Source organism: Cydia amplana, chromosome 1 (genome assembly GCF_948474715.1).
Source record: "Cydia amplana chromosome 1, ilCydAmpl1.1, whole genome shotgun sequence".
Taxonomy (NCBI): Eukaryota; Metazoa; Arthropoda; class Insecta; order Lepidoptera; family Tortricidae; genus Cydia; species Cydia amplana.
Genome location: NC_086069.1, coordinates 5,835,259 through 5,854,411, shown reverse-complemented (window position 1 = coordinate 5,854,411; position 19,153 = coordinate 5,835,259). Strand labels below are relative to the sequence as shown.

The following is a 19,153-nucleotide window of genomic DNA, read 5'->3' as shown; positions in this document are numbered from 1 at the left end:
AGAATTTGTTTCTTAATAAGATGCATTGTCATGTATTTCCATACACTATTCATTTATTTTGTATTTATAAATATGATACTTTTATTTCGTTTTTACTATAATTATATCTTGTTCCAATTTAGCTATAAAAGTATACTTAATTTTAGCTAGCTTTTTAGATTGCCAGGTAACTTGAGCTATCTATCATATTTGATAAATGTTATTTTAAGTACAGGTATCTCTTTTATTTAAGAGCAATGGCAGTAGGTACCATTTTTAAACAACCCTGTTATTGTTTATCTAATTTGGATTATACATTTTACTCTGCAATAATTATTAACCAACCTATATTATGGAAACAGATGAATAATACTAGCGATAAATGCTAGGGGTTAATTTTGCATATAATTAATATTAATATAACGAACTTGAAATGAGACATTCCGTAAAAAAAATATATACATTTTGCGCTGTTATTTTGTACCTACTTTATTCTTATTGATTGTAGAAGTTTTGTACAGATTAAGAAAAAATTAGGTCCCTAAGTTTGATAGCTTAAGTACGAGTCCTATAATTTGTAGTAGGTATCTGGATAGCCAACTTTTGACAACCAGAGTTACCGCATAATGTATGGAGCCATCTACATCAGCTGTCAAATTCAAAGCCCAATTTTTTATACTTTACATCTCTTCTACAATGATATAATAACTCTTTTTTTCTAAAGTAAGTACAAACTCAATTAAAAATTATTATTCCTCAATTCTAGATTTTTGCTTGTATCTACGATAATGGCAATAAACTGCCGTTTTACACCAAAATTAGATGTAATTACTCATAAGTAAAATAAGAAAAGTAAATAAATATATCATTTGAACAGAAAGTTTGTCCGTTTTGTTATTCATTTGCCAAGAACTTTCTTGCGTGTGTTTTTTTTGTACCTTTAATGTCCGGTTTTCTTGAAAACAGTCTTAGTATACCCTTACCCTTATCATTGATTAGTATATCCTTTAATACCAGTAGGAAAACTTGCTGAGTAATGTAAATGTCCATTACTGAGTACCACCTAGTCCATCCACTGGGCCTTACTGAAAATCAGCGTCGCGGAGTGTGCCATGTGGCTCATACCGTGACACCTAGCTGAGTGAGGACCATTTAGCGCAACCTCTCATTTTGTGTTCTCTTTTGTTAGTTTTTAAGTTTGTTAATTGTGCTAATAAATTAATGCTTTTTCTTTCTTCTTTCTTTCTTTCTAAAGCAAACGCGGAGATCAGAAAATTGTTTTCACACCACCTATTCGGAAAAGAGCTTTTTCTTCCCTGCTAGGAGGGATCAAAGCGGCACTTTTCCTCCCTGCTAGGAGAGATCAAAGTAACACTTTTCTGTTCTAGCACACTATTTTTACATTTTTTTTACACATTATTTTTTTAAGCTTAAATAATCTGTTTAAGCATCAGATTGTTTCAACACTAAGATTTTTTTATTTTCCTCATAGTTGATGTGAAAAGCAGTGTGTCACACGGTATCTAAATTATTTCGTCTTGGGTGTTAACACTTGAATCCCTCATTACGCTCAGGATTCTACTTTAGAATCCCGAACGTAGTGAGGTTGACCAAGTATAGCTGGTCAAGCAGATCTTGTCAGTAGAAAAAGGCGGCAAATTTGAAAAATGTAGGCGCGAAAGGAAATCGTCCTATACAAAATTTGAATTTCGCGCCTTTTATTACTGACAAGATTTGGTTGACCAGCTATATATTATTATATCATTTTGATCCCTTGTAATACAAACTACTATTTAGATAACGGTATAAAACAAGTGCCGAATATCTCTGCATAGTATGTGACATTGGCAGTTGACAACTTGACACTTGACATTCAAATTTGGCCCGGTCGGTTTTGCGATGGTTTTGCGCCAAAATAATGTCATGCGCGTATTGTAGGATTTAAACTCCTTTTAATTATAATAAAGCGTGAGTTACTAAATACAAACACGAAACATTAGATACCAACAATGTCTAAACGCAACAGCGTTGGACCTTCAAACACCCTATTTAACTATTTTACTAAAACACCGCCCGCGAACAAGAAACCGAAACCCGCAGAAAATGGAGACAGAACTCCAGACCTCGACTCATTAAAAAAAGAAATAGAAGTGAAAATTGAGAGTAAGTATACATTAAAGTCAATGCTCCTATTCTATAAGTTTTAAGTCTATAGTTTTACTTGGAAAGGGTTAAACATCGAAGCCTCTTTGTTCCATAATGTGGTTCAAAATGGAATCTACTACTCAATTTTGTATATAATAAAAGACCCATTATATTTTTATAGGTAAGAAACGCGAGAGGCAAGTCACCCCCTCACCAGAAGTGAAGCAGGAAGTACACAGTGATGGTGACGAACCCATCGCTCCTAAGAAACGGAAGAGGATCAGACTGAATCCTTTGGATTCCGATGATTCTGATACGGAAAATAAAGGTAGATTTTTAAATCAGCATAGATACTTATCTATTTAACAAGGTTTTCTAATTTAGAACTTGCCTTAGACTTCCTCAGTTTCCTGTTGTACCATTGCCACATTGTTAACTGTACCTTACTTTTTTTTCTTACTGTTATATTCTTTCCACTATTTTAACTACAAAGGTATAAATAAAAGAAATCATTATTTTCAAGATTTGTAAAGTTAAATTTGACTAATGTTGTTTAAAATATTTTGTTGTTTAGTAGATAACATAATTGAGACCCCAAAGGAGAAGACAGCATTAGGGAAGAAACTGAATGATAGTTTTAAGTTTGAGGCCAACCAGACACCAAAGGCCACCAGCAAGGGCTCAAAGAAACCGGCTGCAACTAATGGGTAATTTTTGTTTTATCTGTATAATCATTCTGTTTATTTATAAAACACTCGGTAAATACAATGCTATTTCTTTATGCCGGGGCCACACTAACGGGAAACGCCGTTGATTGAGCGATAACCCCAGTGTGGCCGTATGAAAAGTGTCAAATACAATTGCGATAATCGACGGCGTTTTCCGTTAGTGAGGCCCCGGCATTAGTTTGTACTTGAAAGATGGCTTATGGCTTTATTCCATTTGATTTTCTAGTTTAAACCAAATAAAACAAAGTCAATATCTATAACAGGCCATTTAATTGCATGATGCTTGTAATTTGATTTCACGAGATTTCCGGACGAGCCCCAACTGCTGCGGCCTTAGCTGCAGCTGTCTCGATTGCAGCCCCAGTTGAGTGTAGGCCCTATAGTTCGTTTTATTTAGCATTAGAAAAAAGGTAAACAATCTTGATGTGCCTTTTAATTGAAAAACACGTTTTAAAAATAAGTCACGGCAAGTACCTATGTAACAATTATGAATCTAATACGATCATTTATATTCTTCTGCTTTCATAAGTATAAGTTACTGATTATTATAAAGCGTTTTTCAATTAAAAGACATGTCAAGATCGCTTACCTTCTTTCTAATGCTAAAAAAAACGAAAGACTATAACTCATACCGCAACATTTTTTCATGCAGGCCAGCCATAAAGACTGAGACAGCAGACGAGTTGCCGGTCAGCGACGATGGCAACTGGGTCCACTGCAAACTGGATTGGCTCCGGCCCGACAAGATTCGCGACGCCAACAAGAGGAAGCCGGATCATCCGGACTATGATCCTTCCACTCTCTTTGTGCCAACGGAGTTCATGAATAATCAAACACCTGTAAGTTATTTGGTCATTACGTTTAAGAGGAATACGAACTGCGTTTGGTTGTCGTAATTTGAAGAAAATACAAAAAATGTACATGTATTGTGGGTTAAATATTAAAATTAAGTCAGTTCCTTTCAAGCAAAAATGAACATTAAATACACATGGTGAGGGTCGAATTCAATGTGTTCATTACACAATCATTTTTTGGGGTGGAACAAACTAATCCAAAAATAATGGTAGTGGAATTTGTAAGACGCTATATTTAGAGCCAATTGAAGTTTCTCACGCAAAATACTAAATTCCAAAGTTCACAGGAACTTTATGGCTTATCCATATTAAAGTATCCAGCCATTTACTTATATCTCAGGACTGGCTTTACGTGCACTAAAAATGGTACTAGTTCAGCGGTGTCACTCACGAATTCGAGCCAATCGTGTAGTCTAACGCAACTAGTTCCGACCAATCGCGTGATGCGAACTCATCAACCAATCGCGTTGCAGCGTTTTCACACCGCTGTACTGGCTCCATTCATGCTCCATTCTTATTGCCCGTAAGGCTAGTCCTGAGATATATATATGTCAATGTAGTTATATTGTCAAATAATCCATCATACTCTAGCTTTTCTCCCTGTATTTCTCCAGGCTCATCGGCAATGGTGGCACATGAAGTCATCGCATTACGATTGCGTTCTTTTCTTCAAAGTCGGCAAGTTCTACGAATTGTACCACATGGACGCCGCGGTCGGGGTGAACGAACTCGGATTCTCATACATGAAGGTACTTTGCATCTAAATTTATGCCTTATTTACTTGGGATTAGAATTTATTTTCGTTTAAAGGATACCGATAATCTGCAATATCAAGTTGCCATTTAAATTTGTGCCTTATCGATTTGGTTTTATAGTTTATTTTTGTTTTAGGGTGAATTCGCTCACTCCGGTTTCCCGGAGAGTGCGTACGCGAGAATGGCCAATACGTTGGTGTCCAAAGGGTACAAAGTAGCTCGTGTTGAGCAAACGGAGACGCCTGATATGATGCAGGATAGATGCAAGAAATGTAAGTGTAACAATTAAATAAAACTAATATAATATCTTTATAGTAATGTACATTATACAGTTACGGTTACAGAAATAATCGTAACAGTACTTATTAACTCACATTTATAGACGGGTCTAACGCGAAATTTGTTCAATTACCTTTTATTTACCGACGTTTCGACACAGGTTTCACTGGTCATGGTCGCGACCAGTGAAACCTGTGTCGAAACGTCGGTAAATAAAGGTAATTTAATAAATTTCGCGTTAGACCCGTCTATAAATGTGAGTTAATATGTGTTCAAAACGCGAAGGTTTTAAATATTACGTAACAGTACTTATTAATATTAACCTTAATATTGTTAAAATACAGGTAAACAGTGACTCATTTTTTTCACTGTCAGTCTTTGTCAGGTGCATCAAATAGCAAGTCTCAAGTTATTACTTGTAATTAAACTTAGTTTCATTTATAATCATTAATTTTTCGAAAACCAAAGTTTTCCTGATAAGCGCACCTTTCATATCCACTTAAGGTTCCGTCACACAAGCGCGTTTTCCGGGCGGGGCGTGAGCGTTTTATATGTAAACGCTCCTGTGTGACGGAACCTTTAGAGTTTGTTGTGCTAAAACCGCCTGTGTTGACAACAACTTACTCCTTTTTTTACTTTTTAATTTAGAACATTACTTATTGAGTTAAAATCACTTATATGTAACACATATTCTAGTGGGTCAAACCTCAAAGTTCGACAAGGTAGTGCGTCGAGAAATATGCCAAGTGACGCTGCGTGGTGCGCATGCGGCCGGACTGCAGGACCCAGGCCCGGCCGAGCCTGGCGCCGATTACATGCTGTGTGTTGCCGAGGAGGTAGGTATTCTGTCTATCGTTATTTTAAAGGTATGGCTATGAAAAACAAGGAACAACGGTCGCACTCTGGGAGTGCCGATAGAAGTGAAAACTCACCTCACTATGTTACCGACGCCCGGTAACACGATACATACGTTTAGCGGAGGTATTCTATTTATTTATTATATATTATTATCATACTCAAATAAGATCACACTTTTTCATTGACATGTTTATTTACATACTGCCATGACAACGTCAAATTATTTGAACATAGGTAAAGAGTCTTGAAAAGAGTCCGCAACATAAATGTCAAATAACATTGAGTTTTTCTTTATTGATTTAATAGTACATTATTGTCGAGGTTCGGAAGTAGCTACTTGCAGGCTGAGGATTCGTTTTAAACGGACGACCTTGGGAGTCCGTTTAATTGAATCCGAAGCCAGCAAGTAGCCTTCCAGCCGAGTCATATATAGTGCTTTTCTCAAAAATGGTGCAAGAAATAGAAATATTTTACAGAAGCAACGTTCTAATTTTCACAGAAAAAAGTAAAACAAAAATATTTGCTTGCCGCCTTAAAAAAAAAAGAAGTGTATTTTTCTGCTGAAAATACGCCAACGTATTTGAGACACCTAAATAGTCGCGGTACCAACATTATAATAATAAGTGCTGTTCATCTGTTTGGCTGTTTAATGGACCTATGCCTTCATTTGATATGGCCATTTAAAGTTTTAAAAAGTTTGGAACTCGTTAAATAATGGAATTTGTATGCAACATTGCAGTCCCGAAATCGAGACTGCAATGTTTTTAACTTTTTAATTTTTTGAATGACCATAAACTACGCACTTCGCGACCTATTTTTTAACCGGCAACGTCGACTTTGCCGTCCATTTTTGAGAAAATGCCATTTAAATTATGAGTGGCCACCTTACGGGGCTTACGGTCACGTGATCGCCTTACGCCGCTTACGGTCACGTGATCGCCTTACGCTGTCTCGAGTTTATCATTTTTTCCCCACCTCAAAAAGTGGCCAGCGCCGCTAAAGAAGTTTTCACTTCAAAAAGATAGGCCACTCTATGAGAAATGTATTTTCCAGGAAAGCAACGGCATCAGCACGTATGGCGTGTGCTTCGTCGACGCGTCAATAGGGTTGTTCCATCTGGGACAATTCAAGGACGACAAGCATTCCTCAAGACTTCTTACTACTCTGGCGCACTTCCCGCCCGCATTAGTAAGTTTATACAAGAACAACGACATTTACATACATACATATAATCATGCCTATTTCCCGGAGGGGTAGGCAGAGACCACGGATTGCCACTTGCTACGATCCTGACATACCCCTTTCGCTTCCTTCACTTTCATAACATTCATCATACACGCTCGCCGGTTTAGGGTGCTCTTGGCCTGGCCTTTCTTCGGGATTTCCCCGATCAACGGGCTCAGCACGGTTCCTTTTTTATCGACTATCACTATGCCCGTCACTTTCGCACTTACATACTTGTTAGAACGTGACAGGCATGGTGATAAACGATAAAAATGCTACCGTGCTACTAGGGCTGGTCAGAGAAAGTCCGCCGAGGTCTACCCGTTCCACTGACAATCCAACCTCTAGACTGAGCTTAGGCCAATTCTTTCATGAAACCGATGCCGAATCCCGTGATTGGTCCGTTCAAAGACACGGACCAATCACGGCACAGGATTGACTCGAAGATGGAGTAACGCTACCGTATGTGTGGCAGAGGGGGTAGCGCGACTATGCTATGTCTAGAGGTTGGATTGTCTGTGACCCGTTCCAACTCCCGCTTCTACTTCTCCCTTATACACTTTCTTTGTTTACCTTTTTTCACTCATTCTTGACGGCGACGAACAACGGCATTTCGTTATATGTTATAACCTTACAGAAAACCGCAGCCAAATAACACTAGACCTTACTCATAGTGTTGTGTTCCTGCCGGTGAGTAAGGTTGCCAGAGCTTAACGAGGGTGCGGAGCGTTAGGGTCGCATATAATACCTCTGGAGTTGCAGGCTTCCATAGGCTACGGTGACTGCTTACCATCAGGCGGGCCGTATGCTTGTTTGCCACCGACGTAGTAAAATAAATTTTGAATATTTGTATAATTTGTGAATAATACTTTGCAGATTGTATACGACCGTAGATCGACCACAGCGCGTACGTCAAAGTTGCTCGGCACCCATTGCCACCGCGCGAGACGGGAACCTCAAGTATTATGGCAACCGGAAAAGACGCTTAAAACGCTTGCGGAAAACTACTACAAGACCAACGCCGATGGGGATTGGCCGGAGGGATTAAAGCCGTTCTTACATGAAGGTGAATATACTTAATTTTAAACTTAACGCTCCTCAAGCGGTGGTGGCCGAGTGGATATGACGTCCGACTTTCAATCTGGAGGTCGCGGGTTCAAATCCTGGCTCGTACCAATGAGTTTTTCGGAACTTATGTACGAAATATCATTTGATATTTACCGCTAGCTTTTCGGTGAAGGAAAACATCGTGAGGAAACCTGCATACATCTGCGAAGAAATTCAAAGGTGTATGTGAAGTCCCCAATCCGCATTGGGCTAGCGTGGGGACTATAGCCCAAGCCCTCTCGCGCATGAGAGTAGGCCTGTGCCCAGCAGTGGGACGTATATAGACTCACATTATTATATATTAAACTTAACGCTCAAATAATGTGTTGATACTTATCATCTTGTTTTGATTGAGGAATGTGCCGCGGGCGGTCGTACTGTAAATATTACAAGTTGTTTGAAAACTAGTCTATGGATTTATACAAGTTAAAACCTTCTCAATTGTAGAGAAATACAGTTTAGGTATGTCTTTTGAGAATGATGAAGCGATTGAATGTTTATACGGCAAAAGGACCCCGCAGCAAACACAAGGAAAATGTGGATTCAGTCGAATCTCACGTAATTTTAGTGTGATGTAGATTTAAGTCTCCTCATGATTTTTTTTATAAGGGCTAAAATCTCTCAGAAGTATACATCCAAAAATAATCTTCACTACATAGTACAAAACAAAGTCGCTTCCCGCTGTCTGTCTGTCTGTATGTATGCTTAGATCTTTAAAACTACACAACGGATTTTGATGCGGTTTTTTTTAGTAGATAGAGTGATTCAAGAGGAAGGTTTATGTATAATTTGTTAACCCGTGCGAAGTCGGGGCGGGTCTTGTTTATATTTTTCTATTTCTGTGAGGTGTCTTAGTCTGTTGTTAGGCAAAAACAAGTTATTTTGTGATATTATTATTTAATATCTGGGTGACCGAGCTTCGCTCGGAAGACATATAAAAACTCGAAAATGCGCGTTTTCCCAGAGATAAGACCTAGCTAGATCGATTTTTCGCCCCCGAAAACCCCCGCATAGCAAATTTCATCTAAATCGTTAGAGCCGTTTCCGAGATCCCCGAAATAAATAAACAAGAATTGCTCGTTTAAAGGTATTAGATTATTAGATGTCTAATTTCTTTCAGGCGACGCCTTAGGCCTAACCCCCGCCCCAAACTGCTACCTGGCCATCAAAGCCTTAGGCGGCTGCGTGTCCTACCTGTCCCAATGCCTCCTTGACATACAAGTACTCGGCATGTCGCAGTTCGAGTCCTTCGCGCCGCCCGACGTGCTAAACAAGACCTTATCGCAAGAGCTCAAGGTCGAGAATAAGTGGGAGGGCGGCAGTACCATGGTGTTGGACGCTATCACGTTGAGGAATTTGAGGATAGTACAGGATGAGGGGTGTTTGTACGAGAAGTTGAATTTCTGTGCCACTGCTATGGGTAAGAGGTGAGAAAATATCATATATATCTATTCATCAGCTCGTCGGACTGGTCTCAGGAATTGGCGCGGGTACGGATTTTTACGAAAGTGACTGCCATATAAGTTTTCAATTCAAAGGGGTACAGAGATCTTTTTGGGATTAGTCCGGATTTCTCACGATGTTTTCCATCACTGAAGAACTATCGCTAAATATAGATTTTTTTACAAATATAAAATTTAAAGTAAATTTGAAACATTTCAAGGCTCTATCACTAAACAAAAGCAAAATGTATGCTTTATGTACAGTCACCTGCAATAATATGTTACTCTTCGAAGGCCGCAAAAAAATGTCACGCGCTCTTATGGCTCTACAAATAGGATCGTGTCAGATATTTTTGACCTTCGTAATGCAGTCACCTGACTGTACCTATGTAAAAGTGGTAACACACTATCGCACCGCACCGCAACCTTGGTGCGTCGCACCCATAAGTGAGAGCGGGAAACAGATAACTCTTCCTCGCTCTCACTTATTGGTACGACGGACCCAGGGTGCGGTGCGGTGCGATAGTGTGTGTTACCACTATAAATGCGATTGAAATGTGGACCTATATTTTCAGATTGTTATACCAGTGGGTGTGTGCGCCGAGCTGCAACTTGGCCGTTATAAAGGAACGCCAGGAGGCTGTCAAGGAGTTGTTCGAAAACCAAGAGCTGAGTCAAGATGCGAAGAATATACTAACCACGTTGCCAGATTTGGAACGGCTTTTGGCGAAGTACGTTGCCCTTGAGTTCTTATTATCATAGAATTTAGGTTCAAAATTCAGTTCATACAGACGCTTACGGTATTGTAACTGTAGCCAGGCGTGTGTCACTCCGCGATTTCGTCGCTTTGCTACAGGTAGCTAAAAGTACATCCGTTCGGGCCCCAATTTTGGGGAAAGCCATAAGCCGCGCGTGGCGCTGTCGCCACCTAGCGGCCATATCTGTGCTGATCGTAACAGACGCGTTTTGTTAGAGAGTGAGTCTTCTATACTTAGTACTATTATTTATTCTGTGCTGTAGCGTCGTCGGAACAGTCTGACCTTTCGTGAACCTTATTGCAACGAGCTAAGGTCTGTTATTGTTAAATTGCTTTGAATGCCCACAAATCTGAAACGAAAGCAATTGACAATCTAGTATATGTACCTAAAGTCTATTTTTTTATTCGGTAGACTGAAATGACAGTTAATAGTATGAAATGACATTTCATGTTCATACTATTAACTGTCATTTCAGTCTACGGAATAAAAAAATAGACTTTACGGTGCACACATTCTTATGCTGCGTTAAAAAAATTGTTACATATTTAACTATAAAACTTCCGTGAGACTTGAACATGTTTAAAATTTAAACGGTTTACTCACGTATTATTAAGTCGAATAAACGCTGTGTAGGGGCTGTTCATAAATTACGCCATAGGAGTATTTTGTACTGCTTGACGTATCGTACTTTAGTACATATTGCATTATCTATAAATGCGATGTTCGTTTGCAGAGTGCACACCCTCGGCAACCTGAAGCGCTCGACATCGCACCCCGACTCACGCGCCATCTTTTACGAAGAGAAGACCTACTCCAAACGCAAGGTCCTCGACTTTATCGCCGTGCTTAATGGATTCCAGTCTGCACTGAAACTTGTTCAGTTATTCGATGACGCAGAAAGCGGAATGTTGAAGAAATTAACAAAGTTTAGTCCGCATGGAAAGTTTCCGGATTATAGGGATACGTTGAAGTTTTTCAAGGTTGGTAATTATTTTGTTTTGTTAGACAGGTCAGGCGTGTCTCACTCCGCGATTTCGTCGCTTTGCTACAGGTAGCTAAAAGTACATCCGTTCCGCTCCAATTTTGGGGAAAGCCATAAAATTGTCGCCACCTAGCGGCTATATCTGTGCTGATCGTAACAGACGCGTTTTGTTAGAGAGTGAGTCTTCTGTACTTAGTACTATTATTTATTCTCTGGACAGGTTAAACTGTAATGACGAGGCTGCCAACCGGACATGGACTGATTCATATTTGGAACAGTCATCTAAACTTCAAACCGACGAAACGATTGACCAGCACCCCTAGCACGACATTGGCGCGACAGTATCTCGCGGTGAGATAGACTACCCGTCTTTTTCTAACTAAGTTAATAAAAGAGGGACGGGTAGTCTATCTCGCCGCGAAATACTGTCGCGCCAACCATGTGCTAGCCCAGCAGGCGGTCTAGCCAAGGTGACAGTCGTTTGCGCTTTGCCACTCTCTATCACTCTTCCATATAAGTGTGACAGTGACAGTTGCGTTTCGTTCGCTACGGAGAGTTTAGCGATTGGCATGTTGTCTTCGGGGCCAGGCATAGAGAAATAAGTAAGATAAGAGTGCTCACTCCATACATCCGTTCAGACTATTAATTTCAGTGTCTACATCTAGCATCGAGTAGCGGAACTATCAGTACTGCTACTTGACAATAGATGTAGCACCGACCGGAAAGTCTTATCTCAACAGCATAAGACTTTCCGGTCGGTGCTACATCTATTGTCAAGTAGCAGTACTGATAGTTCCGCTACTCGATGCTAGATGCTAATAGTCTTTTTGGTACCAAAACTGTTGTATGGAGTGAGCACTCTATGTATTTTTTTCTCTATGGGGCCAGGCAATGGCAGAATGGTTCACGACGGTCATAGGAAACGAACGATAGACTATTTTCACTAGGTTTACTGGCCGTAGACAGTGTATTACGCACATTCAAGGTCGTAAATATTTTCAACCTTATTCCATTGTAATAAGGTTAAAAATTGTAACAATATTTACATATGGCCTTGTGTTATTTATGGCTTTATTTTGCAGGAAGGTTTCAACCAATCAGAAGCCGAGAAGGAAGGTCGCATCCTGCCCGGCGCGGGCGTTGACCCCGAGTACGACAGCACTCTGCAACTTATAGACGATATACAGAAGGGGCTCAAAGAGTATCTGGCTGAACAGGAGAAGTACTTCAAGTGTCGGGTAAAATCTAACTTGTAATATAAGGATTAATTTCAGGTTTAGACTTTATAATTGAAAATGAAAAGCATTTATTGATATTAATTAAAATTACACAGACAAAAACGCTTTTAAGTGTGTATATTTTAAGTGTATAATATCATTTGATTTGGCTTTCGATTATGTTATGACGCCAAAGCGGCAAAACTGCTTTCGTATGTCTCTCCGGCAGTTTTCTACAGTGCCCTGTTTATCAAAAGCTTGTAAGTTGTAATACAAGTGGAAGTCCCTTTCTAACAAAAGCTGTCAAACCGATTCTCATAGAATTTCGTGAGCAGTTTTGATAATTACATGGATTTTTTTGTAGATTCTGTTTTTGGGGGTTCGCGAGGTCTACACCCTTGGAGGATACAACTAAACGGAGTAGCCATTAACAGGCTTTCCCCTCTGTCGAAAATAGGCGGCCAACGGTCATACACAATGTATGGACTGACGTTTATCTGACATGGCTATTTTTACGTTACGCATACATTTGACGTTCCCCTCCCCCGCAAAAATCGGCACACTGTTTTGTACAGAAAATTACAGACATGGCGTCTCCGTTTGATTATATCCTCCAAGTCTACACCCCACAAGTGGTCTAGCATGAGTTGCGTTTTCGCGCGCGACTCCGTACATCTGGCGCGACTTCAAGTATGGACTCGCGCGCGAGAACGCAACTCATGCTAGACAGCCACAGCCACAGTTATTAACTTCGTCAAAATCCGCCTATATCTATGTACAGGTTATTCTAATGGTAGTAAATAAACATTTTTATGGGTTCGCATGCGTGTGTGGTTTCAGTTGAAATACGTGGGAACGGACAAAAAGCGTTATCAAATAGAAGTTCCAGAAAGCGCTACAAAACGGGCAACTTCTGACTACCACATGGAGGGCGCCCGAAAAGGGTTCAAGAGGTTCTCTACCAGTGAAACTAAGGTAAAAGTTGAAAAAATTCGCAGAGTATATTCGGACCGAAGTCAGAAAAAAATGATAGGTAGCCAGCCTACGTATCATTTTTTAACAGCTACCTACCTATGATTTCAGCAACACTGCTAAAAATAATGAAGGATGTGATTTCATTCTCCAATTGAAAATATGGAGAAAGGGAACAAATATTGCTTTTATCCTTTTACTCACGAAAAGTAACGGTATTTAATCAACTACGGCAAACTTATTGAATAGATCGAGAGAACAATAAAGTTCAATATCATTCTATTATAGCATACCCATTTTTTTATTTTCTTTATGGAATTCAGTAATTTATTTTTAGGACCTTCTAGCCCGTATGACGGCAGCCGAAGAGCAAAAGCGCGACGTCCTGAAAGACCTGAGCCGTCGAATGTTCGAGAAGTTCTCCAGCAACCACGCGTACTGGGACGCCGCAGTTCAGTGCGTCGCGGTTCTGGACATACTTCTGGCCTTAGCAGAGTTTGCGAGGCAGCAGAGCGGGGATGTTTGTCTGCCGAGTGTTACTTTCGACCCCGAGCAAAAGGTGAGACGACATTATAAGAGTAAGGTCTTAAAAGACCTGAGTCGCCGAATGTTCGAGAAGTTCTCCAGCAACCACGCGTACCTACTGGGACGCCGCAGTTCAGTGCGTCGCGGTTCTGGACATTCTTCTGGCTTTAGCAGAATTTGCGAGACAGCAGAGCGGGGATGTTTGTCTGCCGAGTGTTACATTCGACCCCGAGCAAAAGGTAAGACAACGTATAAACGCGCAACGTCCTGAAAGACCTGAGTCGTCGAATGTTCGAGAAGTTCTCCAGCAACCACGCGTACTGGGACGCCGCAGTTCAGTGCGTCGCGGTTCTGGACATACTTCTGGCCTTAGCAGAGTTTGCGAGACAGCAGAGCGGGGATGTTTGTCTGCCGAGTGTTACATTCGACCCCGAACAAAAGGTAAGACAACGTATAAACGCGCAACGTCCTGAAAGACCTGAGTCGTCGAATGTTCGAGAAGTTCTCCAGCAACCACGCGTACTGGGACGCCGCCGTGCAGTGCGTCGCGGTTCTGGACATACTACTGGCTTTAGCAGAGTTTGCGAGACAGCAGAGCGGGGATGTTTGCCGAGTGTTACTTTCGACCCCGAGCAAAAGGTAAGACAACGTATAAAAGCGTAACGTCCTGAAAGACCTGAGCCGTCGAATGTTTGAAAAGTTCTCCAGCAACCACGCGTACTGGGACGCCGCCGTGCAGTGCGTCGCGGTTCTGGACATACTTCTGGCTTTAGCAGAGTTTGCGAGGTAGCAGAGCGGGGATGTTTGTCTGCCGAGTGTTACTTTCGACCCGGAGCAAAAAGTGAGACAGTAATACTAACCAACACACGGGGGCAAAGGTGACACAACATGTTAACGCGTGACCGTGACATCCTTAAAGACTTGTGTCGTTTAATGTCCAAGTACGCAACTGTTGGGACTGTTAAGAGGGAGTCTGGGAGGGAATGGAGTGCGTCGCGGCACGCGGGTTTTGTCTTTGTTATACTTTTGGAATTTACTACTTTTTCCTTTTTTAGCGTTCCGTAACCCAAGGGTAAAAACGGGACCCTATTACTAAGACTCCACTGTCCGTCTGTCACCAGGCTGTATCTCATGAACCGTGATAGCTAGACCGTCGAAATTTTCACAGATGATGTATTTCTGTTGCCGCTATAACAACAAATACTAAAAAGTACGGAACCCTCGGTGGGCGAGTCGGACTTTACCGCATTAACGAAACTTTTGATTGCAGCCCTTCATAAACATAGTAGACGGGCGGCACCCGTGCATACCGGTGGCAGAGTTCATCCCCAACGACACGAGTCTGGGCGGAGAAGCGGCCTTACTCCTGCTGACGGGGCCGAACATGGGCGGCAAGTCCACACTCATGCGGCAGATGGGGCTACTCACTGTTTTGGCGCATTTGGTAACTATATAGATAACTTACAGTATTGTTTGTCTGTTGAAACTTGGACCTTGTAGTGGGTTTATTGGGATGGACGGAGCCCGTGCATTCCTGTAGCGGAGTTCATCCCCAACGACACAAACCTGGGCGGAGAAGCGGCCTTACTCCTGCTGACGGGGCCGAACATGGGCGGCAAGTCCACACTCATGCGGCAGATGGGGCTACTCACTGTTTTGGCACATTTGGTACGTTTAAGGTTCAAAGTTCCAAGGTTTAATAGTTCCAAGGGGCTAACAGCCTCAGTGATGAACGTCTATTAGAACATTAGAACATGCCGTGCGGCAAAGAGCAGCGTGTACTGAGGCCGCTCGCGTATATTTGAATTTGCTTGTAATACCTATGAACGCCGCACATTCCGCCTCGCTGCACGCCCCGCTTGAGTGTCCACTCAGTCTACTTTGAAAGAAAATAAGATACAATAAATATTTTGAACTTTTTCTAGCATCATAGATCCCAAAAAATACTTGCTATACGTCACTCTACCAGTGGGGTGACACGACCTTTCGGGCGCTCTCGGCTCCGTTTGACTCAGCGTTGCAACGAGCAAATGGGATTGGCAACTGTCAAAGGTTTGCATAGCTGGCGCCATCATAGCTTGCTCCTTTTTCTATGAGATTTGGCTTAAAGAGCTGGGCATTAACAAAAAAACAAAAATTATAAACAATTTTAGGGATTGACAGGGCAAGCTATATAAATACATCGACCGGCCAACCCCATTATTAGGGTTGGCAAAACTTGACGCTCCTTTGCGTCACAACCACAGATAAAACTAAGATACTACAATTCAACATCTATTCCAGGGTTCATACGTCCCAGCGTCAGAGTGCAGCCTAAGCCTAGTGGACCGCGTGTTCACGCGGCTCGGCGCGGCCGACGATATTCTATCGGGGCAGTCCACGTTCCTCGTAGAAATGAACGAGACGGCGGCCATAGTCAAACACGCCACCGTGCATTCTTTGGTGCTGTTGGATGAACTTGGTAAGATTTTGATACTAAAATCGCCGTTAGGGTCATATTTTTGTGTCTATTTTACTCCGTGTTAATCTAAACTAAACCATAACACTGTAATAATAAGCTTCATTATCCCCAGGCCGCGGCACGTCGACCTACGACGGGACAGCTATAGCGTCAGGCGTGTGCGTGGAGCTAGCCGAGCGAGGTTGTCGCGTGGTGTTCTCTACGCACTACCACTCGCTCGTGCACCATCTGGCGTCGCATCCTGGAGTTGTGTTGGGACATATGGTGAGTACCTTTGCTTTACTCCATTTTATGTTTGTATATGCTTTCTGTTTTATCCATAGAAAATTATCGCCAGCCTCGCTATTGGCTGGAGTCCGTCCACGAATCAAAACTCGCGGACAAATGCAATTATAGTTTGTTAAAATAAAGATTCATAAAAAGGCCTCCATCAGCCTTGTACGCCTCTGGGTGGCTAAGGGATAACGCTATTTTGTCAGTGTGATGGCGAATGTTTTTCGAACAACTGATTGATTTTTTTTACTCCCAAAATTATCCAGTGGCAAAGGTAATTTGCTACTCAGCCAAAATACGAAGTATTTTTGTCATCAAAAAAGATAGATATGGATTTTTATCATTTTCCAAAACCAAATGTTGTTATCAAGGCTCGGAACCGGTTTTTTCTTCATACAAAAAATACCGGTATTATTACGTTCTTTTTCGTTCTTTTGTTTATTATTTCATTTTTAATGGGACTATCTAATAATACGAAGTTGTTACCTAAATACATGATTCAGTCCTACGTAAAGAGCATAAAATAATTAAAAATATTGGGCTATTTTGGGTTTTACAAAAAAACCGGTTCCGAGCCCTGGACTTGTTATATACGAATTGTTTTTCAAATCGATTAAGTAGTGACGAAATAAGCGGATGACCATTTCCAACCTCGAACCAGGCGTGCATGGTGGAAACCGACGAGTCGACGGCGGACAGCGCCGACCACATCCCCGAGGAGACCATCACGTTCCTCTACAAGCTGTCGCCCGGCGCGTGCCCCAAGTCCTACGGCTTCAACGCCGCGCGCCTCGCCGGGATACCGCGCGAGATCACACGCAGGGCACACCAGATATCCAAGAATCTAGAGAAGGAGGCGACGTGTGTGCGCGCCTTTAGGGATATTGTGAAGATGGACGATGGAAAACAGATTAGGGAGCTGCTAGCCGCTTTGAGCATTTAAAAATGTCGATTTACTTGATAAAATTGTTTACTTTTTTTTGGCGATATTGAAAAATTTGATCGAGTTATTGGTAGTTTTAGGCGGTCGAATATAATTTTTGTCATAACTATTTCTATTATAAGTTTGATGGAAGTTTTCAACGCCGCGCGCCTCGCCGGCATACCGCGCGAGATCACGCGCAGGGCGCATCAGATATCGAAGAATCTAGAGAGGGAGGCGACGTGTGTGCGCGTCTTTAGGGATATTGTGAAGTTGGAAGATGGGAAACAGATTAGAGAGCTGCTAGCAGCTTTGAGCATTTAAAAATGTCGATTTACTCGCTCCATCGTAGGCCACGTCTTCGCCTCGGCTAGTCTGTGGCAATGAGTAAGCCCATTTTTACTAAAAAAAAAAATGTTTACTTTTTTTGGCGATATTGAAAAATTTGATCGAGTTATTGGTAGTTTTAGGCGGTCGAATATAATTTTTGTCATAATTATTTCTATTATAAGTTTGATGGAAGTTTTCAACGCCGCGCGCCTCGCCGGCATACCGCGCGAGATCACACGCAGGGCGCACCAGATATCCAAGAATCTAGAGAGGGAGGCGACGTGTGTGCGCGCCTTTAGGGATATTGTGAAGATGGACGATGGAAAACAGATTAGGGAGCTGCTAGCAGCTTTGAGCATTTAAAAATGTCGATTTACTCGCTCCATCGTAGGCCACATCTTCGCCTCGGCTAGTCTGTGGCCATGAGTAAGCCCATTTTTAATAATAAAAAAAAAATGTTTACTTTTTTTTGGTGATATTGAAAATGTTGATCGAGTTATTGGTAGTTTTAGGCGGTCGAATATAATTTTTGTCATAACTATTTCTATTATAAGTTTGATGGAAGTCTTCAACGCCGCGCGCCTCGCCGGCATACCGCGCGAGATCACACGCAGGGCGCACCAGATATCGAAGAATCTAGAGAGGGAGGCGACGTGTGTGCGCGCTTTTAGGGATATTGTGAAGATGGACGATGGAAAAGAGATTAGGGAGCTGCTAGCCGCTTTGAGCATTTAACAATGACAGTTTACCTTTGATAAAATGGATGATTTATTATTGGCGAAGAATGTCGGGAGTTATTGCTAGTATTAGGCGGTCGAATATAAATTTCTATGTATACGTTTGCTATTACGTTTGATGGAAGTTTTCAATGCCGCGCGCCTCGCCGGCATACCGCGCGAGATCACAAGCAGGGTGCACCAGATATCGAAGAATCTAGAGAAGGTGGCGACGTGTGTGCGCGCTCTTAGGGATATTGTCAAGTTGGAAGATGGGAAACAGATTAGGGAGCTGCTAGCGGCTTTGAGCATTTAATAATGACAAATTTTTTTATTAGCCCATTTGAGGGACACCATTGCTGGGCAAAGGCTTTTCCCCTTGATCCTGACAGCTTTTCCGGCCAGTTACTGATGAAGGTGTCTAAGTCGTACTGCCATACCTGTCTGGGCCTGCCACGTCCGCGCTTTTTTTGCGGTATCCACTTGGTGGCTATATTAGCCCACCTATATCGATTTACTTTATAATTTTAATAACCTATGTCGATTTACTTTTGATATAATTGTTTACAATTTAATTTTTTTGCGATATTGAAAAAAATTAACCGAGTTAATAGTAGTTTTAGGCG

At 41.6% G+C, this 19,153-nt stretch overlaps 1 protein-coding gene and 1 long non-coding RNA gene across 2 annotated transcripts; both read left to right on the top strand.

Moving 5' to 3' along the window:
- The first annotated feature begins 1,926 nt into the window (after positions 1-1,926).
- LOC134662455 (probable DNA mismatch repair protein Msh6) lies at positions 1,927-17,517 on the top strand. Its single transcript, XM_063518687.1, has 19 exons — positions 1,927-2,142; positions 2,306-2,452; positions 2,699-2,831; positions 3,505-3,691; positions 4,321-4,455; positions 4,598-4,733; positions 5,437-5,576; positions 6,652-6,786; positions 7,699-7,888; positions 9,050-9,356; positions 9,947-10,102; positions 10,863-11,109; positions 12,194-12,349; positions 13,169-13,303; positions 13,638-13,859; positions 15,096-15,269; positions 16,109-16,286; positions 16,399-16,550; positions 17,221-17,517. The coding sequence occupies exons 1-19, from the start codon at positions 1,989-1,991 to the stop codon at positions 17,500-17,502; spliced, it is 3,366 nt and encodes a 1,121-aa protein (XP_063374757.1). The 5' UTR covers positions 1,927-1,988; the 3' UTR covers positions 17,503-17,517.
- Positions 7,453-7,659, top strand: LOC134662489 (uncharacterized). Its single transcript, XR_010098074.1, has 2 exons — positions 7,453-7,550; positions 7,585-7,659. It is a non-coding gene; the product is annotated as an uncharacterized LOC134662489 (long non-coding RNA).
- Positions 17,518-19,153: the final 1,636 nt, after the last annotated feature.